Source organism: Brachyhypopomus gauderio, chromosome 3 (genome assembly GCF_052324685.1).
Source record: "Brachyhypopomus gauderio isolate BG-103 chromosome 3, BGAUD_0.2, whole genome shotgun sequence".
In the NCBI taxonomy this organism is placed as follows: domain Eukaryota; kingdom Metazoa; phylum Chordata; class Actinopteri; order Gymnotiformes; family Hypopomidae; genus Brachyhypopomus; species Brachyhypopomus gauderio.
In genome coordinates, this window is record NC_135213.1 from 2,005,891 (window position 1) to 2,033,506 (window position 27,616).

At 40.8% G+C, this 27,616-nt stretch overlaps 1 protein-coding gene across 1 annotated transcript; it reads left to right on the top strand.

Annotated features, from left to right (window-relative positions):
• The first annotated feature begins 956 nt into the window (after positions 1-956).
• Positions 957-27,616, top strand: LOC143509960 (uncharacterized). The gene is made up of 3 exons (XM_076998887.1): positions 957-1,214; positions 18,773-18,832; positions 19,549-27,616. The coding sequence occupies exon 3, from the start codon at positions 19,644-19,646 to the stop codon at positions 20,916-20,918; it is 1,275 nt and encodes a 424-aa protein (XP_076855002.1). The 5' UTR covers positions 957-1,214; positions 18,773-18,832; positions 19,549-19,643; the 3' UTR covers positions 20,919-27,616.

Here is a 27,616-nt window from a genome sequence, read left to right on the forward strand (position 1 = left end):
GTGAATAGTTGTAAACAAATTAGAACAAGGTATCAACAGAACAAGGTATCACCAAAGTTACCAAGAATTAGTTTTCCTCTATAGGAAGACTTGAGAAGAGCTCTGGCCCCCTCTTCTGGCGAATTTGGCGAGGGTCCTATTCGAATGGCTTGAAAGCCTGTGATATGAAAATATGGTTGATATACAAATATGATTAAGCCAGAAAACTCCCTCAGGCAGGGGCACCAATTATGTAGGGGTTTCACCTACTAATCCTTTAAATAGGACTAACCTTGGTGTCTGTCAAACCAGAGAGAGAGAGGGATGGCTGATCAGGGTATTTAAACACCTGGATGCCACGTACTTTAGACACACCCTTTCTTCCGTCAAAGCAAGCTTGTTCAATGTGTTGCCAGTGGTACTGTCACCTGCTGGTTTAGCGTGGTACCTACAAGTCTGTGGTGTAGCGGGTGAAGAGGAAGGGAAAGAGGACAGTTCCCTGTGGTGCCCCGGTGTTTCAATCTGTCCGACACAGCGTGCTGCAGGCGCACATACTGATGTCTGCCGGTCAGTCTGTAATCCAGGAAATCCAGTCCCACAACACTCACAATGCAGTCTGACAGTCAGAGCAGACCCACACCGCTTCACGTCCACGCTGCAAATGAACTGCGCATGCCCAAAGCCGCTGCTGATTGACCCCGCCCCGTATTTACAGAACCGGATGTAAATATAAATGCGTCTTCAGTGTAATACAAAATAAATCACTTAATTTAACTCACACAATCTTAGTCAGTCACTCTAACATATTTAGGGTGTTTTTTTTAATCATTTTTTCTCTCCCACAACGTTATTCTTTTACACCTTCAAAAACACATATTATGCTAATTAGGCGATGACGCCATTTAGCGACTTTTAGGACAGCCAATAGCGTCTTTCCTTACTGAGGAGTTGGCAGCGCTGCTCTTACAGACAGAGAAGAGACTTTGATGAATCCACGTACGCAGCAGTCGGTGCGTGCGGGAGAGTTGAAAAGATTGAGTATCAATCTTTTTACACGAGTATTGCTCAGTATCAATACCAGCGTTGGTATCGATATTTGGATCTATCAGCACACCTACCATCACCATCGGACATTACAGACCACAGGTTTCCTTATTCTCAATATCAACATCGCGCGTTTAGTGGAGTTGCGCCTATTGTCTCCTGTTTGGAAGTGTTGGACTACTGGTTGACCTGTAAGTACTTAACTTAGTAATACGAAACACTAACACCTTTTAACCAAATCTTAACCAGACTTGTTCGTTCCGTTACCTCACGGTTGAATCTCGTGTCTTGACTAAGTTGGTGGAAAATTCAACGTGTTAAACTGTTTTTATAATGGATGTTCTAGCGCTAACTAACCCAGCCAGATAATGTATTTGATACTATACGAATATAATTCTGTTTGGTTCTTCTGTTTAGTAGCTCAGTGGTTCATGTTACAAGCTTATATGCTAGTTATATTGACGAGGCTGAAGTTGGTTACTTATTCGCAGTTTGAGATTCGTTTGGTTACTTATTCGCAGCTCCGTATTCGGCGGCTGAAGTTGGTTACTTATTCAAAAAGGTTATGTTCACGATGCGTGTTTGCTGCGCACTTTGTTTAAAAGCGATAGATTAAACGTTACATTAAACGAGCGTAGGAGCAGACATTTAAGAGGTTATTGTTTCCCATACTGATTTTGTGAATGTAAAAAATAAAAATATAATGAAAGCATTTCATTTGTAAAATGGTTTCTATTTCAAGTCGTTTCATTTGTATGCAGTTTGTACATGATGATTGAATTCGTCAACATTTCTAACGTAAGGAAACATATTCTTAGATTTGAAAACTAAAAACACAGCAATGCTGTTCTAGAACACAAATAATCGGAAGAAGAAATACCAGCACACAACATGGTATATTGAGCAGTGGGCAGATAGGTGAACGCATTTTAAAGGGGCAGTTTCAGAGGATTATTGAAAGCCTTATTGATAGTGGGCCAGAGAAATAACAAATGCATCATGGAGAACAGGTCACTCCCTAAGAGAGGAACCTGATTTTAGCCTGATCCAACATCGTTTTATACCTTAAATCTAACTGGAAACACGGCATATTGAGTAGTTAAGTGCACAGAGAGCGCACTGAAATGGTTCAGAGGGGCAATTTCAGAGGTTTGCTGTATGCCTATAAGGCGTCGGGCCAGACAAATAACACATGCATCATACATAGTTCCTATATGTATGAAGAACCTGGTTCTGGCCTGGCCCAGAATCATTTTATGTGTCAAATCTAACTGCAAACATGGCATATTGGGTAGTTAAGCACACAGGTGAAATGGTTCACAGGGCCAAGTTCAGAGGCCTGCTGTATGCCTGTAATGTCTTGGGCCAGGCAAATCTCAATTGTATCATACATAACTAGTTCCCATATGTATGATGAACCTGATTTTGGCCTGGCCCAGAATCATTTTATGCCTCAAATCTAACTGCAAACATGGCACATTTGGTAGTTAAGCACACAGGTGAAATGGTTCACAGGGCCAAGTTCAGAGGCCTGCTGTATGCCTGTAATGTCTTGGGCCAGGCCAAAATCAGGTTTCTCGTACATAGAGTAACGTGTTATTTATGAAGCATTTGAGTTTTGCCTGACCCAAGACCTTACAGGCATACATCAGGCCTCTGAACTTGCCCCTGTGAACCATTTCACCTGTGCACTTTACTCAATATGCCATGTTTCCAGTTAGATTTGAGGCATAAAATGATTCTGGGCCAGGCTAAAAACAGGTTCCTCATACATATAGGAAGTAGTTGTGTATGATTTAATTGAGTTTTGCCTGGCCTAAGACCTTACAGGCATACAGCAGGCCTCTGAACTTGCCCCTCTGAACCATTTCACCTGTGCGCTTTACTCAATATGCCGTGTTTCCAGTTAGATTTGAGGGCTAAAATGATTCTGGGCCAGGCCAAAAACAGGTTCCTCGTACATAGAGTAACGTGTTATTTATGAAGCATAAAGTTTTGCCTGACCCAAGACATTACAGGCATACAGCAGGCCTCTGAAGTTGAACCTGTGAACCATTTCACCTGTGTGCTTAACTACTCAATATGTCATGTTTCCAGTTAGATTTGAGGCATAAAATGATTCTGGGCCAGGACAAAAACAGGTTCCTCATACATATAGGAACTACTTGTGTATGATACAATTGAGTTTTGCCTGGCCCAAGACATTACAGGCATACAGCAGGCCTCTGAACTTGGCCCTGTGAACCATTTCACCTGTGTGCTTAACTACCCAATATGCCATGTTTGCAGTTAGATTTGACACATAAAATGATTCTGGGCCAGGCCAGAACCAGGTTCTTCATACATATGGGAACTACTTGTGTATGATACAATTGAGTTTTGCCTGGCCCAAGACATTACAGGCATACAGCAGGCCTCTGAACTTGGCCGTATGACCCATTTCACCTGTGTGCTTAACTACTCAATATGTCATGTTTCCAGTTAGATTTGAGGCATAAAATGATTCTGGGCCAGGCCAAAAACAGGTTCCTCATACATATAGGAACTACTTGTGTATGATACAATTGAGTTTTGCCTGGCCCAAGACATTACAGGCATACAGCAGGCCTCTGAACTTGGCCATGTGAACCATTTCACCTGTGTGCTTAACTACCCAATATGCCATGTTTGCAGTTAGATTTGACACATAAAATGATTCTGGGCCAGGCCAGAACCAGGTTCTTCATACATATGGGAACTACTTGTGTATGATACAATTGAGTTTTGCCTGGCCCAAGACATTACAGGCATACAGCAGGCCTCTGAACTTGGCCGTATGACCCATTTCACCTGTGTGCTTAACTACTCAATATGTCATGTTTCCAGTTAGATTTGAGGCATAAAATGATTCTGGGCCAGGCCAAAAACAGGTTTCTCTTACATATAGGAACTATGTATGATGCATGTGTTATTTGTCTGGCCCGACGCCTTATAGGCATACAGCACACCTCTGAAATTGCCCCTCTGAACCATTTCAGTGCACTCTCTGTGCACTTAACTACTCAATATGCCGTGTTTCCAGTTAGATTTAAGGTATAAAACGATGTTGGATCAGGCTAAAATCAGGTTCCTCTCTTAGGGAGTGACCTGTTCTTCATGATGCATTTGTTATTTCTCTGGCCCACCATCAATAAGGCTTTCAATAATCCTCTGAAACTGCCCCTTTAAAATGCGTTCACCTATCTGCCCACTGCTCAATATACCATGTTGTGTGCTGGTATTTCTATGGTGTGATTTTTGTTTCAATAGTTCCACAAAAGCAAAAGTAAATCCAAGAGCAGAAAGTATATGTTATGAATGCAAAACAGAAAAAATATATCAAAAGTATATATTTTTTTATATAATTGGTTATTTGAAACTTATTTTCGTTTGCATTTTGACAAGTTTTTGGTTCCATTGTTTTTGTTTTTTTGGATTTTCCCAGTAAGGTCTTTTGCTTCTGGAATCTCTTTGCTTCTGCTTCGTTTTTTGCTTCTGACTTTTGGAACACATTTCACGTGTGGGAGGGTCTTAGATGAAGGCGTTCCTCTGCAATCTCCATTGGTCACTGATTCCGGACTGACACAGAGCTCTGAGACCGCCTCTGGGACCAAGCCACGCCCACCCCACCAGCTTCCCAGCGTTTTCAAACATGGCGGAACGCGGTGGTTCTTGTTTCACAGCAGCATGTAAACTGAGTTTTACCATTAAAGTTTATACGAAGTTTATAATTAATTGCTAAATTGTCTGTAGATATTGCAAATGTACACTGTATAATAACTACATTAAGCATGCTCACCAGCACGAGCTTTTTAAAATTTTAGTGAACTGGATGGAGAGAACATTGACGTGTGGAAGAAATATGAGTATTTGCAATATCTGGTATGGCGACGGACGGGGGGTGGGGGGCAGCTGGTGTACGAGAGGTGATGCCAAATATAGTAAAATCCATAATAGTAAAAAATACCAAAATTAAAGCCAAATACCAAAATTAAAGCAATACTGAAAAGTGGCCACCCTATATACAACCAGCTTTGTTCACTCACAGTTTTTCAGTGTTCTGCAGGTACCACACATCACATGCATCTTGTGCTGTCCATATTTTATTAAGAAGTGAACAATATTCATTGAACCATTGAACATAGAGATACTAAACATAATACATGTCAGACATGACATTCAGACACTGTCCGACTCAGAGATAAAAACAAAAAGATTTTAACTTGGAGGGGTGCGAGTAAGAAGAGTAGTCCATTGAAACGCAGAGTGCGGATTAGTTTCCTTCTCACTTTAGACCCGCGGGGACGCTAGCGAATGATCCAGGAGGAGCGAGTAACTAGTCGCTACTATTGTGAATGTAGAAAAACTGTGACAGAAGCTACAGCAGCGATTTAATTAAAAATAATTTAAAGGCTAGCTTTAAACACGCTCTTCCCTGTTGACTTCTCTCACGGTAATGTCGCGCTGAAAAATATTGACCTGTCTTGTCAATATATGGAGCCAGATCCGTAAACACGAGCCGCTTTCGCCATTCCAGATGGCTCAGTCAAAACCATTACATCTTAATGAACCAATAAATAACATCAGCGGCAAAAATGAGTGTAAAAAATACCAGGGTATTCATTTAGAACTACAAAAAAATCTTGTTTCTTATTTTACTATCTACCTATTTTTCATAAGAGTTTGTTTTACCGCAAAATATGAAAACTTCAAAACGGCGAATTTCGCCGCAAGGTGACAGATTTTCATGCCTGCATCCAGTTCACTAAAATTTTAAAAAGCTCGCGCTGGTGAAGTGTGCTAATTATTAACTGCCATGCTTATACAGTGTACATTTGCAATATCTACAGACCATTTAGCAATTAACTAAAACCTTTGTATAAACTTTTATGGTAAAACTTAGTTTACATGCTACTGTGAAACAGAACCACCGCGTTCCGCCATGTTTGAAAACGCTGGGAAGCTGGTGGGGTGGGCGTGGCTTGGTCCCAGAGGCGGTCTCAGAGCTCTGTGTCAGTCTGGAATCAGTGACCAATGGAGATTGCAGAGGAACGCCTTCATCTAAGACCCTCCCACACGTGAAATGTGTTCCAAAAGTCAGAAGCAAAAAACGAAGCAGAAGCAAAGAGAGATTCCAGAAGCAAAAGACCTTACTGGGAAAATCCAAAAAAACAAAAACAATGGAACCAAAAACTTATCAAAATGCAAACGAAAATAAGTTTCAAATAACCAATTATATAAAAAATATATACTTTTGATATATTTTTTTCTGTTTTGCATTCATAACATATACTTTCTGCTCTTGGATTTACTTTTGCTTTTGTGGAACTATTGAAACAAAAATCACACCATATATTTCTTCTTCCGATTATTTGTGTTCTAGAACAGCATTGCTGTGTTTTTAGTTTTCAAATCTAAGAATATGTTTCCTTACGTTAGAAATGTTGACGAATTCAATCATCATGTACAAATTGCATACAAATGAAACGACTTGAAATAGAAACCATTTTACAAATGAAATGCTTTCATTATATTTTTATTTTTTACATTCACAAAATCAGTATGGGAAACAATAACCTCTTAAATGTCTGCTCCTACGCTCGTTTAATGTAACGTTTAATCTATCGCTTTTAAACAAAGTGCGCAGCAAACACGCATCGTGAACATAACCTTTTTGAATAAGTAACCAACATCAGTCGCCGAATACGGAGCTGCGAATAAGTAACCAAACGAATCTCAAACTGCGAATAAGTAACCAACTTCAGCCTCGTGTTATATTGTATGGTTTTATTACAGTAGCTTTAATGTACCAATTGATTTTATGCTGTTATAGTGGATGTATTGTAATGTTACATACATTTGATTTCGTTTGGTTATTCATTGAAGTATGTTTACGTTTGGGTGAAATCATATACCCAGCAAACAGCGAACGTGCCCGGGACGTTCTTATTTGAGGTTTTTTATAACGTTCGCGATAGGATGTTTCTAGGCCATAACGGACGTTCCCAGCAGGTCCCCTCCAAGTCCCGGCGGAACGTTCCCAGCAGGTCCCCTCCAAGTTCTGGCGGGACGTTCGGTGACGTCCCCGTATAGTCGTTGAAATAACGTTATTTTTGTTCCCTTTAGAGAACGTTTGAGAACGTCCGGACGTGGTCCCGCGACCGTTGTCATGGTGCGTGCGTGAAAGGCAGTCAGCTGATTTAAAGTTTTACTCACTACAAGATTACCAAGCGGGAGTTTAAACGCACGAGCCGTCTTATATATATAGGCTACGGGTGAATTTTTTCCTAAGCACAATAACAATATTTTGGTAGCTTTTCCAGCTAACAAAAAACGTCCCGATGACGTCCCGCGAACCAACACTGCGAACGTCCTCTGGACGTTTTTTTTGTAGGGTCGCCAAAATGTTACAGGGGAAAATGTTACTTCTAAAACAACTTCGATTTTATCGATTTAGTAAATCGTGGTATTGTATATGGAATAAAAGTAAACATACAACTTGTTTACAGCCTATCAATTCTTATCATTTAACTTGAAATGCAAAAAAAAATCTGTATCTGATGTGTGCATTTTGAACGCTGTTTCAAGCCTCCTTTTCAAGCGTTTCTTGGGGGTGAAGCCTAAAAGAATAGACAAAGATACACGTTTGTTAACATTTAATTTTGTGACCTTTGGCTATTAAACACCTTTAGATATATAATCTACATGTGGTTTAATTATAGTAATATGCGCTTACTTCAGATGCAGGCGTAAACCACAAAAATTAAGTGGTTTTGAGGATGTACCGCCAGCCACTACATTTTAAAGAGGCAAGCCAAGCTAAGCCCAACCAATTGGGCATGTCAGTTTTAGGCTTAAACGCTTCCTTCAGTCATAATTAAAGACTAGTTTTAGTTTAGAATGTTTTAATTCAAAAACACAAATCAGATTTCCCAATAATCTATAGAGATAAAAGAAAAAGAACAATCAGCAATCACGTCTTCAATCGCCTGGCATTTTGCCTCAGGATAACACTTGTTGCATGCACCTTGAAATACACAATTTAAATATGTAAACCTGCAAATTACATGTTTTAAGGGAGAATATTATTGTTTTCTTTTCGATATTCTATCTGATAAAATTGGACAGTATCTTAACAAATTCTTACCAACATTACATTAATAGTAATAATGTTATTATGGAACTTCATTTATTAACCTGTAATTATTCTGAAGGATCAAACTTATGTATGATGACATCATTAATGGGGAGTCCCTCAAAATATAGTTTTCCTTTTCTCCCTTTAAAGCTGTATTCAGTCCACAGAGAGTTGCTTCCAATTTTGCAATGCATCCTCCTGACAGCATCTCCCAAGCTGCCTCCCCCCTGGAGACTTGGATATCGGATCTGTAAATAGTGCAATAGTGGAAAATATGCTCACAGTGCATTGACGAGAATCAATATCAAGCATCATATCATGGCTCAAGTATCATAAATGGTGAGCCTTGAGGAATTTGCACCTCTAAGTTTTAAACAGAAAATTTATGTAATTTATGTATGTAATATAATGTTCAAGTCTTACTACGCACCATCTTATGGTATGCAGGATCTTGCAGTCTACTGCAGAGGCCTTCCAAGTCCCCTGTTGATTCACATGGCTCATTTAGCAAATCTAATGTGTCACTGGTGGTACTTGGCTCGTGGTCTGTGCTCTTCTCCAGTAGTGTTCCAATGGCATCCCTAAATAACCAATAAATAAATAAATAAATAAATAAAATCAATTACATAAATCTTAATGAGAGCACTAGTAACAACATTAAAAAGCAGTGACAGTTGTACAAGCAGTAATAAGTAATCATGACTAACAACAATTACTAATATTGGGCATCATTCACCAACAACTCAAGCTATTGGTAAATGAAGCTCATTGTTTGTATTGTTGTGTGATTTTAGTGACTCACTCGTATGTCATAACAGGAATAAAACACAGAGAGAAGTAACAGTCTCAGAAAATCACCTTGCTGGTCACTGGAAGTTGGTGGAGCTTTTGCAGTGAAATAAACAAAAAGAATATTTTTAAAAGGTGTATTAAAATCTGTGGTTGTGCTTATATTTTAACTGCACCTCTCATCTGGTGGAAAACTACTATGTAAATTAATGTTTTTGTTTTTCTTCTGCATGCACTGTTCTGCATGCACAAGTGTTGAGAATGGTCCACCACCTAAATAAAATTTGTGATCGTATGGTGTTTCTTTTCAACTCATGATTGCTATAGAAGGGGGCTAATAAAACTGTGCAGCAACAGATGGGCAACAAGGTGTACCTAAATGGTCAGTGAGTGTAGGTCAAAGGTAGGGTTACCTATAAAATGTTACAAACTTACATGGAGGAGTTTTTCTCTTTCTGGGCTTCTTGGGTTGGACATCTTCATCTGCAAGAAACATTATTATGTATGTGTGACGGGCGAAGAATGTGCACAGCAAATAAAGACATTGGGCGCGCAGCCTCGGTGAAAAAGGGCTTTAGTGAAAATAAGAGGATGTGATCATCCGTACACAGTTGATCATTTAGGCTTTATATACCCTCCTCTGATGAAGAGGGTTACGCGGAGCAGGTGTGTCATTTAGGCTGCTGCTACCAGGAACGGCCAGCAAGGGGGGGTGCCGTTCCGTGACTGTATATTTACATCATCTAAGAGATTTTTGTATTTGTCATTCATCTGAATACCGTTGTGGAAGAATGATCTTTCTTGATGTATCCCCATCAGATTCATCAACATGTGATGTTTCTTGAGCTTTTTGAGCCCGGTGTCTGGCCAAAGCATAACTATCGGTTCATAAAGTACGGGGCAATTTGTTGATAAAAGCCGTTTATATAGACACACTATCAAGAAACAGTCGTAAGTTTACATTGGCATTGATGACTACTAAATGTACATTTTGAACAGTTTGCCTGTCTCAGGAAAAACCCTTACAGCATGCTTTGACCATAACTGTTTATCTGGCACTGCATATTTTTTGGTCATGATGCTTGCATTTGTATGTGGCCAGTAACAGTACAATACCTGTCAGACAAAATGAAGTATAATTTTTACTAATGTTTCTATTTGCCATAATGAGTAAAAAAATATACTTCCTACAGTCCTCATCACACCACTCCAACCACGATGACGGTGCAGCCTCAACCTCATCTTCACCAGTGAAATGAATGACAACGTAGCGGTGACTCGCCTGTTAAAATTTATAAATGTATAAAACATTAAATTTAAAACAAATAAATACACATAATGAAAACATAAAAATTGGCCCTCTATGACCAGAGTTCCCAACCCCATGCCTTTTCTGTAATGATTTCTCCAGCCAGGATATGCCCTGTCTGGTCTTCATATTGTCCTGTTTGCTTCACAAGCAAAATGGATGTAGTAGAACAGACCTCTGGTGTTTTGATCCTGAAGTAGGTCACAGAGTATGGAGGATTGACAACATAACTCTTGAGCCATGGCTTTCCTCCACCATGAATGCTCTCTTCTGAAGTTTACTTTTGTCAAGACAAAGCATTCTTGAATGCCTTGTATTTGTTACATAGGCTACATAAAGGCGGCAGTCACATTGTGTCATTAAGTAGGGTTTTAAATTTGTGTAGACCCTGCATAGCACAGTGTCATGGGTTTCTTGCGACACTACTTCACAGCATTCCTCAGGGGTCAATATAAATATGTTGTTCTGTCCCCTTATTGTGAGTTTTTTCTCCTTGCTTAACTTCACCTTTGAAATTTCCTCAAGTCGATTAGCTGATTGACTTAGAACATTCTTTCCAGACCTGACCATTTTTTTACGTGATGCAAATAGCTCTCAATGTGGAATGCACTACAGCTATCAAGACATCCAAATTGTTGGGCATCTGCTGTGATGTGCAACAGTGAATGCACATTGTAGACTAAGAAGTTCTCTCCATAAAGTAGCCTTCCTTTTTCCACAAAGTACTTCAAAAGTTTGTGTGCATATGACCCATGGGTCTGCACTAGCTTTGGGTTCACTTATATGCACAAAGCAGTGCTGAAGATCAAAAAGTGCTCATATAAGTCCTCTTGCAAAATTCCCTACAAAACTATCTTACCCTGTATAAAGAGCAAACTCTCTGAACTCAATCTGAACCAGTGCTCAATCTCCTCAAAGCAGTTAAGAATGCTTGATTTTAGTCCTTCCAGACGCTCACTGACACAGGTCATATCTCCAGTTGACATTCTGTAGAATGTCTTTCTTCTTGTCCACAAAAGTAGTAAATTCGTCATTACTCCCTGGCAGCACTGGTGCATATAGTCAGCAGGAAAAGATTTGATCATGTCAATTGGAAGGATGGAGAAAGGAGAGATATGCTCCTGTTGATGGTGTTCTGGTAACCATCCTCCATTACCTTTGGCAATTCTTGTATTGTCTCACTGACAAAATCAGTAGTTTTTGGTTTGAAAGCAGCAGTAGCAAGGCAGAGAGGAAAAATGTACTTTGGTGACAAATTAATTGAACACAAGACAGGCCAGAGGGATTTGTTAGAGCTTTTAAAGAGAGGCAGACCATCAATGTTGAGGGAGATGTCAACTAACTGTATTTCGTTTGTCACAGTTGAAGGGTATCTGCTCAGGTTTTTAGAAAGCTGATCAGCTTCATTCAATCTTATTTTCTCCACACCATTGCTAACTTCAACTTCATGCTTCTTGGTACTGTCAACAAGGGTTCTTGCAGTGGAGGGAAGATCGGAATGCCCTTGTCTTTTAAGAACGCTCAGTAGAGCATCCACAGCATTGTGTTTCACCTGAAACATGCTAGCCCATTCTGATAATTCTTCCCTAAGTGTGGGTATAATGTCTTCATCATTTGCAGAATCCATCAGAGCTTCTTCTGCTTCATCTGAAAATATATAGGCAGTCTCCTTCTCAAAATGTTGACTGTGGCCAATGTCTTCACTTTCAGCAACATTGCCCACACTGGCCAGTTCTGGATCATTATTTTCTAGGGGTGTATTCAACTTGTCACGTTGAGGACCCCGGCCCCTCCCTTTTGGGCGTATGTATACGTTGTCCACGTGCTTTGTCTGCGTCTGTGGATATCCGTGGTTAGGGTTATGACGTGTGATTAATAAGTCTCACCTGTGACTTGTCTCGTAATCACGTGGGGCTAATGTGGTTTGCACGTTTCTGTGTGCGTCTTTCAATGTTTCTTGTGCGCTATTGCGCAATCTGTGTTAAATAAACGTGACGTCTGTTACAAGGAAGGATTCAGTGTCTCGTCCCTCGCCAAACGTCACACAACTAAGGATTTTCATAGTCGAATCTGATTCGTCAGCTTTTCCCTTTAGTCGACTAATAGTCAAATCGGGTTTATTTTTATTTATTTTTTTTAGAGCACCTTAAACGGGATCCCGTTCTCATTCAGGACTTTTTCCTCTTCAAAGTAAAAACTTAAAACACTCAGATAAATGAATAAACACGGTAGGTTGGCTTTATTCAGCTTTTATTTATTTATTTACTTTTTTTTTATGAAACGTTAGAGAACATTAACCGTCAGTGCGCATTGTGCATATCGAACTGTCAGACAGGCACTGTGCAAAATGTCAAAAATATTTTAAATAAAATATGTCTGCCTGAAAATATTTTAAAAATTGCCACACAACAGCAAAAAAATACAAGGAATGGTTAAAGTAACGGGGTTTAAAAGCAAACAACAACAACAAAAATATTTACAGGCTTACTTGCCAAGACGCGACGAGACGACACGACTGAAACGACAAAAGTTTTTTTTTTCACATTACGCGTTTTAAATGGTATGCCATGTTGGTTGTTGTCGTGCGAAATGAAAGACGTTGATGACATAACTTGCACTTTACTTTGTTTGATTCATCTTTATGTTTTTCAAAATACTTTCGAAGTTTTTTAGTAGCCATTATAATCTCGGCAGATGCTGCGCGTATTCTGCAGCGTGTTCAGCTCCGCTCGTTTGGATTGTGCAACTGCAGGGTGTGATTTATTAATATGTAGTAAGGAAGATGCCTATCGTTAATGCGCAAACATCATCTCTAAATATTTATTAACAGAAATTAGGATGATTTTATTTGACAAAAGGCTATATATAATGAAAACAAAGACATTTCATGTAACAACTAATGTTTAGCTGCATCCTTGGGCACCCCCATGCAGTTAGAATGGTACATTCGACTATGACGTTCATAGTCGACTAGGGGGTATAGTCGACTATAGTCGAATCAGCGACTATTGCAGGTCACCCCTATTATTTTCACATTATTTTCACCACACAGGTGTTGGCTGTCTTGTTACAAGCCCTTGACACTCTTGCCCAAATCTTATTATACTGCCTCTTCCGTTGCCTAACTGTCATCCAGTGTCTGTACCAGTGTCTCTGCTAAACAGTATGTTGAGTAAAAGTGGGTTGAAAACTTAAGGAGTTAAGGACTTTAATATAATAATACTAAGTGCATGTAGTAAACATAATAATAATAATAATGTAGTAAACAGGGCAGTCATGGCCTGGTGGTTAGGGAACTGGTCTTATGACTGAGGTGCCCCTGAGCAAGTCCCTTAACCCTCAATTGCTCACTTGTATAAAAATGTAAGTCGCTCTGGATAAGGGCATCTGCCAAATGCCGTAAAATGTAAATAATAATAATAAATAACAAAAAATATATATTATTATTTTAAAAGTGCACAGTTATTGTTTATTTACTGGATTTAACATCTAGGGTCTGATGGTTCTCCTTAACTAGGGTTTAATCTCAAATGGTTTCCCTACTCCCTATATGGTGCATTGCATAGGTCATGAAAATTTGTTTTCTACACCTAAACAGTAGTGTGTAAGACGGAGTCAGTTATGGCTGAATATAAATGATGAACTGAAATAATCGATTCCTCATAGCTGAAGAGTACTGAACTCACCGTTCTGGGGAACATACTGCCAGATGCACTAAAGAAAAAAGATAAGAATGTTATATTTTGCACAGGCATAATACAACAAAGTAAGCACCTTTTGGCATGTCTAAAAAATCTATAATATAATAAAAACTAATATTATAATCTAAGAATGCTTTATAATATTTAAATACCTTAATCAATAATCGGCGCCTCCCCCTTCTGCTCTATGAATGAGATGAAACTGTCAATCCTAGTTACTGAAAAGGCATCGGCTCATTTAAGCGACTTGAAATCCTGATGTGGTGCGAGTTGGTTTCAGGCTAAGTTTATTTATTTCTATGTGTGTTAACTTGCTGTTTACTAATTAATTATTAGACAATAAAGCGTTCGATAAACGTGAAGTAATTTGAATGTGTTGCCTGAAGAACAGCATCTACTCAAATCTAACAAACGCTAACCTAGCTAGGTAGCTATAGTTGGCATTAGCTTGCTAATGTAGGTAGCTACTTATGATCACAGATGCTGATTGGGTTTTATGATTATCCATATGGGTTAGCTGAGGGTTTATTAAAAATCACCTCATACATTATCAGAAGATAAATTTATTAAGATAAGGTATTTACTAGCTAACCACATTTTACGTTAATTCAACGACTATACGGGGACGTCACCGAACGTCGTGTGAATCTGTCTTTGGGAACGTTCCGCTAGGACTTTGAGGGGACCTGCTGGGAACGTCCATTATGGCCTAGGAACATCCTATCATGAACATTATAAAAAAACAAATAAGAATCTTCACAAACGTCCCCGGGACATTCGCTGTTTGCTGGGAACTAACCCAGCCAGATAACGTAACTACTTATTTGCTACTATACGAATATAATTCTGTTTCGTTCTTTTGTTTAGTAGCTCAGTGGTTCCTGTTACAAAGATAAAAGCTTATATGCTAGTTATATTGTACGGTTTTATTACAGTAGCTTTAATGTACCATTTAATTGATTTTATGCTGTTATAGTGGATGTATTGTAATGTTACATACATTTGATTTAGATTGGTTATTCATTGAAGTATTTTTACGTTTAGGTGAAATTGTGACGGGCAGGGTGAGCGAAAATAAAAGGAAGCGATCACGCCAAGTCTCAGGGAAATAGGATGGTTTAATATGTAAAGTGCGCAAACCAAAACCCGTGAACTGATCCGAATTAAGGATATAATAACCAGCAGTCAACTGGTACAAAGACAAGACATATATAGACGAACAAACGACCCTCAGGTGAGACGGATCGCGGGCTCCGCCCACCTGAGGGACGACGCCACACAACGCCACACCCACAGGACAAGCTGCTGCTGTAGACGGGGGCGACCAGTAGGGGGCCGCCGTACCGTGACAGATCCCCCCCTCCAAACCGCCAGGGAGAAGCACCTGCACATAAAACACAAAATGCACACACACCCACACACACCAACACAAAGCACAGACGTGCACTGCCCTGATCCCCCTTACAATGGGGGAGAGGTCTCCGTCTTAGCAGGGGAGTTCCACCTGCTCAGGAGAACCCCCCACGTTCCTGGTCAGGGCCTCCCTTAGGAGCGACGCCCTCCGTGCCACTCCCCGTGGCACGGGACCATCACTGGTCCACCCCCACACACACACTCAAGGGGGAGGAGCATGTGTGGAATTACACACAACAGTTCACAAGCACGCTAGGACAAAACACACAAAGACTAGACAAAAGCACGGTGCAAAACGGCAAACGGACAGGACCCACACATGCGCGCTCTACACAAACAGTGGTGACGCGCCGCTCAAGTTCGCAGTCGCTCCCCACACAAAACACTAGACACACGGGGGAGCGAGGCGACCGTGACGAGCGGCGACAGCGTCACACACAACACATTCAACAATTAACACAAGCGAGCGACGCACAACGTTCCATACATCCGTTCACTCACATGCACACACATGTGACCACACAACACGAAGAGCCCGACCGGGGTCGACTGCCCTGGTCACCGCCGTGCTGCACACACACACAACGTTTCAGCACGGCGGGGCTCTTCAACAACAAACAAAACACCACGCAGACAAACACTTACCACGAGACATGACCACGAACGAAGGAGAAAGCAAAGGAGACTGGCGGCTTCCGAAGGGAGGCTGGTTATTCTGTGACGGGCAGGGTGAGCGAAAATAAATGGAAGCGATCACGCCAAGTCTCAGGGAAATAGGATGGTTTAATATGTAAAGTGCGCAAACCAAAACCCGTGAACTGATCCGAATTAAGGATATAATAACCAGCAGTCAACTGGTACAAAGACAAGACATATATAGACGAACAAACAACCCTCAGGTGAGACGGATCGCGGGCTCCGCCCACCTGAGGGACGAACACCACACCCACAGGACAAGCTGCTGCTGTAGACGGGGGCGACCAGTAGGGGGCCGCCGTACCGTGACAGAAATCCTATAGATAGATATATACGGGTGTACTTTTCCTAAGCACAAGAACAGCATTTTGGTAGAAGCTTTGACGCCACCTCAGGAACTCATTTTGAAAATGTTTACTGTGTATTGTCTCCCCACCCCCGCATTGAAATGTAATTTACACCCTTGATTTCTAATTATTATCCCATTGTTAATCAGTTTCTCTATTTTAAATATCCATCGCACGATAGAAAATGATCTCTGAAGGAGTCTTATAAATAGTCACCCTGCAAGATCCCTTGTCTTTTTCAAATCAAAATTCTTACCATTTATCTATGTTTCAGAGCAAACAAAATAAATGATGGGAATAACATTTTTGAAGCTTGCATGTTATTGTTGTCACCCTGAGTGCATGTGGTCTTTGTAAAAGTCGTAGTGATCTGTGGAAATGGCATTTGAGTTTTCAACCCATCTGTCATCTTGTCCAGTTGTTTATACATTGTTATTTATCAGTGACAACCAATTTGAGATCAAATATAAATTTTACTAAAACGTTATGTTGGTGTTTATAGGAAGCTATGCTTTAGTGCGGGCATGTTCAAAGTCCGAACCGGGGGACTATTGGCGCATTTCCACTAGGGCCTGCTTGGCGCAGTACGGTTCGATACGGATCGATTCGCAACGGAACGGTACGGTCGCATTGTGTTTCCATTACAATGGTGGAACACCACAATGTGGGTGGAATTGCTGTTGGTGCGCGGGTTGTAGTGTCGTGACATCTTTATCTTCATTATTGTATGTGGTTGCTCTAATTATTGATAATAATTTGGTATTACTCAAACAGGCTGAACACACCCTGCATAAAAAGCATTAGTCATACAATCAAATGAAAACAAACTATTATGAAATATAGATATTTAAAGTACAACATATGTAAATAATATAGTTATAGTTAAAAAAAAAGTGCAAAAAGCAAATTACCTAAAAATAACGTATAGCTTTATATGAAATAAATATTTATAGTACTACAAGCAACATTTTTTGTGCTTTTACTGGCGTCTGTCTCGCATGGTGTTCACAAGTTCGCCATGCACCCAGAGGAAAGCCCGGTTGAAGGAAACATTTTCCGCCAACTCCGCTCGCCTCGTCAGTGGAAGGGGAATCTTGAACGTAAAAAATAACAAATATTAAACACAAGCATTCCCGTGAAAGCAACAACAATATAGCCTAACTGCACAAATGTGTAGCACATCATCACTGCTCATGCTTTGTTTATGGCTACAGCTAACTAGCAACTAGCAAGGCTAAGAACTAGCTATTGTACATTAGTGACTGTGGTGGTAACATTAACTACAAATACAGCTCTAAATTCCTGCGTTTACAATAGATGCGTTCATATTACGTTCATATTACATCTTTTATGAGCCTAGTAGTAAAACTGTGAAATCACAATACACTCACCATTCTCCGTGGCCTCCAGCACCGACATTGTCGTGTCCAGCACGTTTTCTCTTCCGTTACTGGCTGGCCGGTGACCGTATATGGCATCCATTTGCTGGAACCATTTCCAGTCTTTGCGGTTTGCTCCTCTGCGTCCGTTATGGTCCTTCACCGCCCGGTAATCGCTTTTAAGCTTTTTTAGCTTGGACCGACCGGCACTGCTGAACGGACCGCTGGTAGCCATGAGTGGCCATTAGCGTGGAAACCTAGCTAAAAACCTTTACATTTCTAGTTGCCCCGTCCAGTTCGCCCTGGATTTTTTGATCGCTGATTATTAACAGAAAGGTTTGTACCTTGGCGTTTGACCAGGGAACAGACTTCGCTCCTTGGGTTTTAAAAATGGCTGAGGAGTCCATAGCATAGCGGAGGAGTCACTCTCCTGTGACGCAACCTGTGACGACACTCCCTGGCCAATCAGTGTCATGCTGTTCCTCCACGTCACAGAACTGTACCGCTTCGGAACGGTTAGAACCTCGAGCGAGTAGGTACGAAAAAAGTACCTGAAGGGACCGGCAGACTGGGACCTGGTACTAATGGAAACACTCACAAACCGTCGCAAATCGAACCGTACCACGCCTAGCAGGCCCTAGTGGAAATGGGCCATATATGCGGCCTGCCAGCAGTTTAAAATGCCCTTGTGCAAAAAAGTTATTTTATATTTCACCAGAAGATGGGAGTAGATCTCACCTTTATTGTAGATCTCAAACACTTTTTACAGCTTTTACAGATACGCTGTAAAAATGACATGGCATTTAATAAGAAATGGCATAGAGATCTATGTTGATGAACAGTTCGAATAAAGTAGATGTGTTGGATCTACATCACATGTGCATGTTTTACCTTTTATGTCATTTTTAATAAATGTGAAGTATGGAAATGTAAAATGATTTTATTCTGATCATTTTCAGTCCAACATAAATGTTGAAGAAGTTGTCTTAACGGTGAGACATTTGAGATCGTCTGATGAGGTGGGTTATATTTTAAACCTGTGACTGATGCATTTCTCAGTATAATCCAGATAAATAAACAACAGTTTAAAGCACACACACAGCCTACAGGTAGCCTGTAGGCCCAATTGTACCTTTTGGATTTGGGTGGTTTATACATCCTTTTACACAGTATTAATAACACAGTATCTCCCAATCTCATTATACACACACCGTCTGGGTTATAGACCCTTCTGAACAGGTCAGTAACTCTGCTATGGAGTTATAATGCTGCCAAAATATTTTAAACAAACAGAACATATTCTACAAATATACTATTTGCAAGCAAACATAATGTGATTTTCAAATGAAAAACACAACTTACAAATTCAAAATGCTTCATATATAGGTAAAAAGCTCTAGCTTGTACGTCTATCATGTGACTAATATGATTAACATATACTAATAAAGCATAGCATCAAGGGAAGTATTAATATTTAAAGTTTATGAACCCTACAAAATAAAAGTCCCTATAGAATGTGAACAGTGGCACAGAACCAAACAGAGACACGTATCACAACAAAGACTAATGTTTTCATTTTAGTTAAGTAATGAAGCCTAGCACTGTCTCCCGATGGTCTTTAACATGAATGTCTTTATAATTAATGTCTTTAGCATTATGCAGAGCCCAAACGATTCTTTGTGATGATTGTTTCATCTTCATCTCACAATGAATTTGCAATGTCTTTTTCCTCTAGGAATTATTGCTGTCCACTCTCCTAAACACGTAAACTTTACCTACGTAAACACATTTATCTATGAGGAGTATGTCAGACTGCTGAAATCAGTAAACATGGAAAAGGAGAAAAGCTGTGGGGAGTATGGGAAGAGATTTACTGAACAGAGAAATCCTCAACTGCACCAGTGCATTCACACAGGAGTGAAGCCATATCACTGCTCAGAGTGTGGGAAGAGTTTTACTCACCAGAGTAGTCTCAAAAAACACCAGCACATTCACACAGGAGAGAAGCCGTATCACTGCTCAGAGTGTGGGAAGAGTTTTACTACACTGAGTAATCTTCAACGGCACCAGCGCATTCACACAGGAGAGAAGCCGTATCACTGCTCAGAGTGTGGGAAGAGTTTTACTACACTGAGTGATCTTCAACGGCACCAGCGCATTCACACAGGAGAGAAGCCATATCACTGCACAGAGTGTGGGAAGTGTTTTACTGTACAGAGTAATCTAAAAAAACACCAGCGTATTCACACAGGAGAGAAGCCATATCATTGCCCAGAGTGTGGGAAGAGTTTTACTACACTGAGTGATCTTCAACGGCACCAACGCATTCACACAGGAGAGAAGCCATATCAATGCTCAGTGTGTGAGAAGAGTTTTACTCACCCAAGTAATCTCAAAAAACACCAGCACATTCACACAGGAGAGAAGCCGTATCACTGCTCAGAGTGTGGGAAGAGTTTTACTACACTAAGTGATCTTCAACGGCACCAGCGCATTCACACAGGAGAGAAGCCATATCACTGCACAGAGTGTGGGAAGTGTTTTACTGTACAGAGTAAACTAAAAAAACACCAGCGCATTCACACAGGAGAGAAGCCATATCACTGCCCAAAGTGTGGGAAGAGTTTTACTACACCGAGTGATCTTCAATGGCACCAGCGCATTCACACAGGAGAAAAGCCATATCACTGCCCAAAGTGTGGGAAGAGTTTTAATACACTGAGTGATATTCAACGGCACCAGCGCATTCACACAGGAGAAAAGCCATATCACTGCTCAGAGTGTAGGAAGAGTTTTACTCAACAGGGTCATCTTCAATTGCACCAGCGCATTCACACAGGAGAAAAGCCATATCACTGCACAGAGTGTGGGAAGTGTTTTACTGCACAGAGTAATCTAAAAAAACACCAGCGCATTCACACAGGAGAGAAGCCATATCACTGCCCAGAGTGTGGGAAGAGTTTTACTCAACAGAGTCATCTCCCGCAACACCAGCGCATTCACACAGGAGTGAAGCCATATCACTGCTCAGAGTGTGGGAAGAGTTTTACTCAGCAGAGTCATCTTCCGCAACACCAGCGCATTCACACAGGAGTGAAGCCATAACCCTGCTCAGTGTGGGAAAATCCGATGCTTCTAGCTGTAGTTCTAGCTAACTGTACATTTTCTGTATTGCACTAATACTAGGGGTGTGACGCGAGATGTAACTCCGCAAGATTTCTCGTCACGTTAAAAATCTGTCTCGCGAGATTTGTGATCCAGCAAGCAGCCACATCGGAAAATACAGGTATTACTATTGAAGATGCCCCCGCCACTTTCAAATCGTTTGTTAGGCAGCATTTTGGGAACCCGGTGGAAATGATAAATGGCAAAAGAGTGACTTGATAAGACACGGGCCATATGCAAACATTGTATGAAAATAATTCCATACACCGCGACTAATATGAGCAGGATGCAGAGACATTTACAGAACCACCACAGCCCAGTACTCAAATCAACATATCTCATTTGAACAGGTAGCAGGGACAGAACGGCATGCTTTGACAAGTTGAGACAGCAAAGGATATCGGGAGCAGTGTGGGGATACTAATATTCTTTAAAATGAACATGGCAGTGTAGTTGCAGCAAATTCGGTGACATACTTGGTCAGGCTCTGTTTGCACTATTTGCACTCCGTATTGACAGAGAAGAACTTTTTGTTTTGCACATAATACAGCGAGTCCCCTCTTAATGAGGGGTCTGGTTAACGACGGATCAGAGTTACGACCGACTTTTTAATTTATTTCACGTGGTGCGCGGAGGAGCAGTGGCAGCACTGTGGAGTGTTGTGTACGATAAGCCCTTCTCGGCAACACGATCGCTCTTTCTCACGCTGTACGCACAAGAACATTGTTAGTTTTTGTCTATACTGTATTTACGATCAAAGCGTATCTAAATCTAGAGTCGTGCTTAATGACGAAAACCTGCTTTACGACGGACTTTTCAGTCTAACACCATCGTTAAGCGGGGACTCACTGTAATCCTTTGCGCTTGAAAAAAGGAGAAATATTTAATGTTATTTATTTTAACTTTTATGATTTTTTTTTTCCAATTTGAAGAGGAAGAAGTTTATTAAAATTCATGCTTACATAATGCATGTTAAGAGTTATAATAAAACATTTCAAAATGCACGTGTAACTGAGTTAAAAAAGTCTGTTGTCCAGTCATATAATTTGTAATTTTAGTATTCTTAAAATCTCATCTTGTCTCGATCTCGTGAACCCAATATCGTGTCTCGTCTCGTCTTGTGAGCGGAGTATCTCGTCACACCCCTAACTAATACTGCACAGAATTAGTACAGAATGAAGCAGGCTGGACAGACTACGTTATCTGCAGTAAACAGTAGTGGGAGACTCTGAGCACAGATGCTTGACTCATGTTACTCATGTTTTCACGCTCCATGGCCAGCACGGTAACTGGAGTATTCACATGCATCTGTGTCCCTGCTTGGTTAACCGCCAAAGACTGAACACCAACTATTAAATACCAGAACTAAATTACAAATGAGACACAGCTGAAGGGGAAGTAAGACGGGGCGTGACTGAACAGACTAAAAAACGATACATGATTGACAGGGAGGCGGGGCTAGACATGACACCCTCCTTAAAATCTCAGCATCACCTCTATTCCGTGACCTACAGAAAACATGCTTGCATGGACTACACTTGCTTGCAAAGTGAACATACAAGTTACCATGTGTTTTGGATTTCTGTAAAAATATTAGGTCTGAAATTTCAATGTGTTTCAATAATTTGAATTGTTTTTAATATGTGATGAAAGCTAATGTGAAATGTGCATAAATGTTTTAACTGGGACTCCATGGAAACCATGGTGGTGCTTTTGACTCTTCTAAAAGAGTAAATGCTCTAGAGGCAGATTAAAAGCAATACTACACAAACAGACCTTTTTAGTGTTTTGTTTTTTTACAAACTTGCATCACGCTTGAATGTCTTGAACATATAACAATTGAAGCATTACTTGGTAGCAACTAATACACTGAAAATAAATACCACTTTGCATTTATACAGTATGAATTACACTGTATTGTGATTGCATTATGATGCTTCCCCTGCCTATGTCTCCAATAGCCTACATTGATCTATTTAAAGAAACTGGTCAAATGTTGGATGAGTACAGATCAGCACACCAGGACGATGTACTTTATTGCTTTTCTGAGTGAGAATAATGCTGCAAACCTGATGGAAAAAATGCTGAGATAACCAAACAAATCTGACTGATCTGAGAAGGCATCAGAATTGTATATGGTGAAGTTGGAGTAACATGCCAAACATCACTATTTCTAAAACATATTGCACATGTTTTTTAGTAAGGAGTGGGGGTTGTTTTGTTAAACTCTATATTTAATCATGTTTTCTATGGTTTAAACATTTATTCACCTTATTAGAGACAAACGTCTGTTAAAAAAAGACATCACTCTCATTTTTAGAGGTGCTTGAGCAACCCTTAAAAGGGTCCAGACATGCATATGGTGTGTGCCTTTTTGGAACAGGCTTGCTGTTATCTTTATATTTTCAGAAGGAGAACTTATGGATTCCAGAGCTCTGGGCAGTGTACCGACTGAGCGGGAGTGTTGAATGTACTGAGCTCATATTACACTTATTTTTTAATTAGTCTATTTTTTCTTTATTTTAAATAATATATAGTAATATGCATTGAACTAATGTATAACGCCCAGCCGCCATAGTTCGAACGAAAGTTGTTGAGCGGTAACACTCGTCTGAAAATAAATTCTCCGGTTTAAAATATAGTCTCCTGTTAAAATTTTTTTGGCATTTGGGTCCGTATCCAGTTAATCAGGAATGTGATTGGGTCCGGACAGGACGGCGTTCGGGTCCGGATCCGGACCGCGGTCCGCCATTTGGTGATACCTGTACTAAATCATAATGTCAAATGAAGTGCAAGTTGGGTGTACCTCACTATGTCTCTGGATGCTACCAGTACCTTTTTTGCAGCTGCTGTTGTGCGTACACACAGGGGAAACCCAGATGCCACAGGGTCTAGTTTTCCTGACATAGTTGACTCCCACTCCACAAACAACCCTTCAGGCCTGCTATTGATATTACATCCTAATTTACACATTAAATCTCAACCCATTAAATTTAATGGACATGTGGTTGAAATAAAAAAATTGTGTTCAAATGTGGTGTTACATCAGAGAGGTTTAAAAAAAACTTTAAATGAATGGGTGGCACCGCTATCAACTAAAAACTTTGGTGCCGTTTACTGTTAAGGTTATTTTCTTTAAACATTGATCATTTAAACTAATTACTTTATTTTCTTTGTCTTCTCCTCGTGGTCCTGTGCTGTCCCACCTCTCTGCTGCCCGTCAATCTCTGGAGCTTTCATTCTCCTGTTCAGTGTCCTCTTAATTTTCACTCTTGCAAAGTATCCTGGTTTTCCATAGTTGTAACAATTGGCGTCACTCCTTCATCCTCCTCTGCCTCTCCACCGTCCTCTGCTAGTGAGCACGTGTTGGATGTCGTTCTGCTTCTGAATTTTCTTGTTCTCTTTCTTTGCAAGTAGTTCTTTGTGGAGCTTGCCGTGATCCTCTATGGTTTGCAGGGTAGCGCTGTTGTACCTGATGCACTGGGCTCTGATGAGGTTGCTGATGTCTTTTCTCATGCTCATCAGGAAGCTGTTTCTCAGGTGGGCTTCCCACGGGCTGACATGTACTGGTCCATTAGCTCGCTGCGCTGGAGCCTCAAGTCTGCAGTGGGCAGCGTGAACTCTAGTCTCACTAGAAAGTCGCTGACGGATTATCCATCTTCTTGTTTAGAAGCAGCTATCTTGGTTGCGTTGACAGTTGCTGGGTATGTGGCTTCCAGCCTTGGGACCAGGCGCCTTATCATATCTCCGTTTGGGTCTTCCTGTACGGGTGCTGGAGCTTCCCACTTGGGTCGGTAGAGCCGAACGTCTCTTGGTGCCCAGTCTCTGTCTATCTTGGTAAACTGGGGGCTAAGCTTGACCACCAACAGGCGTCTCAGTTCAGATTGGGTCGACCTGCAGGACTGAACGAAGGCCGTGAGTTCTTCTCTGAAGCGTCGTCCTCCCATATTTGTTGGTTTGTCAAGGCCTTCCGTTGCCTTCATGATGTCATCTGCTGTCCAGTGACGGTGGACCATGTTGACTCCTGCGGGGCCTGCTATCTCGACCATCGAGAAGGTCGCTGCAAACCCCGGGGTGACTAGTTCGAGCATCACCTCTCTCTGTTTGTGGCTTCTTGTGTGCGATGCCACAGGTGAAGCTGGCGGAGGGGGTGGCGGTGCAAAGTTGGCGCATTCCATTGCCTGGCGTGCTTCCGCATACGGGGCCAACGGGCCTGCTGGATACGGTGGGAGCCGGCGCGTTTGTTAAAACGAACGGGATCCGCACCCACTCATCGGGCCCCCAGGGTGTGCTAAAAGCTGTGAAGTGTCTAAACTCCTCACTTACGAAACCTTGATGATATGCATTGCCTTGGTCCTGAACAGGGGTGGAAAGTAACTAATTACATTTACTCACATTACTGTAATTGAGTACTTTTTATGAGTAATTTGTAATTTTCTGAGTAGTTTTTGAAATATGTAATTTTTACTTTTACTTGAGTTCATTTTGACCCAAGTAGTTTTACTTCACTACATTTGAACGCCCTCATATTACTGAGTAAAAAAATATTGATGGTGAAAAATTAAATGCGAGCAGAAATGTAAACTTCTGAGTCCCAGAACTGAAGGCCAATTGCGTGGCCTTGCCTCCCTTTCCATTGTCTCATAATCAGGTTGTAATCTGGTGCACTTATTTCCAAAAGGATGAGATCGTTCTATATATCTATCAGGTTCAGTGGGATCGTGTGGACATTTTATTGTGAAAAGTGGAATCCTGTGGGCACTGTATTTTGAATAGTTGGATCCTGTGAGCATTTTATATAGTGGAATCCTGTGCGCATTTTGTTTTATTTTGAGATGTGGGATCCTGTGGTCATTTTACATTTTATTTTGAAATGTGGCAACCTGTGGGCATTTTATTGTGAATAGTGGGATCTGGTGGGCACTGTATTTTGAATAGTTGGATCCTGTGAGCACTTACTTTTAAATTGTGGGATCATATGTGCATTTTTTAATTTTTGATGTGGGATCCTGTGGGCATTTTATTGTGAGTAGTGGAATCCTGTTGCATTTTAGTTTGACTTGTGGCATCTTGTGGGCATTTAATTTTGTGTGCATTTTGTTTTTTGAATAATTTGTAATTTAAATTTCCTTATTCTTATCATAGTGTTGTCCGTTGGACAATAGGACTGAAAATTGTTTGCACTTTATGGTACAGGTTGTGATTGTCCTTGTGCTGTGAGGAAGTATGTTCCTGAGCCCAGCTGATCTTTTTGCAAGTGTGGATGTGCACTTAGATACACTTTGAAATCGATTAAAACAACTTGTGCTGAATTTGGTTCATGATTCATCCATGCATTAAATAACTGAAAGTAACTAAGGAACTTTTACTCAAATTACATTTTAAATGAAGTAATTTTGTACTTTTACTCGAGTAAATTTTGAGATGGGTAATGTTACTTGAGATTTTAGGCAAAGTAATGATACTTTTACTCAATTACAATTTTTCAGTACTCTTTCCACCTCTGGTCCTGAATGGAAAACCAAAGATTTACACCCAAGCTGTCCAACAGATCTTGTAACTGTGGTAATGGATGTCAGTCAGGTATAGTATTTTAGTTAAGCTTGCGGAAGCAGTGTTCTCAAGTCTCACGCATTGAGCGTGTGACACACGCATCTCAGCGAGTTCACACGCTCACACGCCACACATGGTATTTCTCACGCTTGATTTATTATATTATTTTTTAATCCAATCACCGCACATAAATTTATTCGCCCTGTCTACAAATGAGTCACAGCCAGTGGTCACAGCGCTTCTGCACTCAGAGAAGTCACCCAGTTACCACACCATTTCCAGCCAATCCATCGGCTGCATATTATAATGTACTCTCGTTGAGCCAATCAGAATATAGATCGCTCTGTTGTTAGGCAGACCTAGTCAAAGAGGGTGGAGTGTCGGGCGCGAAGAACTGTCCGATTCAAAAGTTCTGAAACACACGTCAGTGACCAACTGAAAAAGAACGGCACCACTGGAGGAACTGTGAGGGGAAAAAAGGCGAATTTGACTTCGGACCGTCAGGTAATAAATTCATGTTTACAAATATTCCATTAGTTAAGCTAACATTAAGCCTACACCTGTCCGTTTCAAGCTACCGCTAGTTTAGGTAATTAACTAGCAAGCTACATAATAAAACCAGGCAAGATAGCATAACGTTACTTTGGTTTAGTCACCTTAGAGCTGCCATGAACATGGAGACGTTTTTAACTGTTTATTGTTTATTTAGAGTGTCAGGGAAGAAACAGAGGGGTCTTCTTTCCTTCTGGGAAAAGGCTCAGAAACCAAAGGCAGGGGGTGCACGATGTCACGATGGCTACTACATCAGAAATGGCTACTACATCAGGGGAGATAGCAGAGAATACTTTAGATATAGTGAAAGAGAGAGAAGAGGAGACTATGGAAGAAGAAGAAAGGGTAGAGTTGAATGCAGCAGAAGGTGGAGGGCCAGAAGAAGAGGGCACAAGTGAAGATGTTGGTGCTGAGGTCAGGGTAGTGGCTAGAAAAAGGCCCTTAGCTGGGGCTGCCACTTACAGATGCACCTTTAAAAGTGAATGGAGTGTAAAATGGCCATTCATAACTGTAGGCACCACCAACTCTCACTA

Excerpts from the sequence above, each read along its gene's own strand:
- LOC143509960 (XM_076998887.1), top strand. The coding sequence starts at position 19,644 with ATGGAAAAGGAGAAAAGCTGTGGGGAGTATGGGAAGAGATTTACTGAA.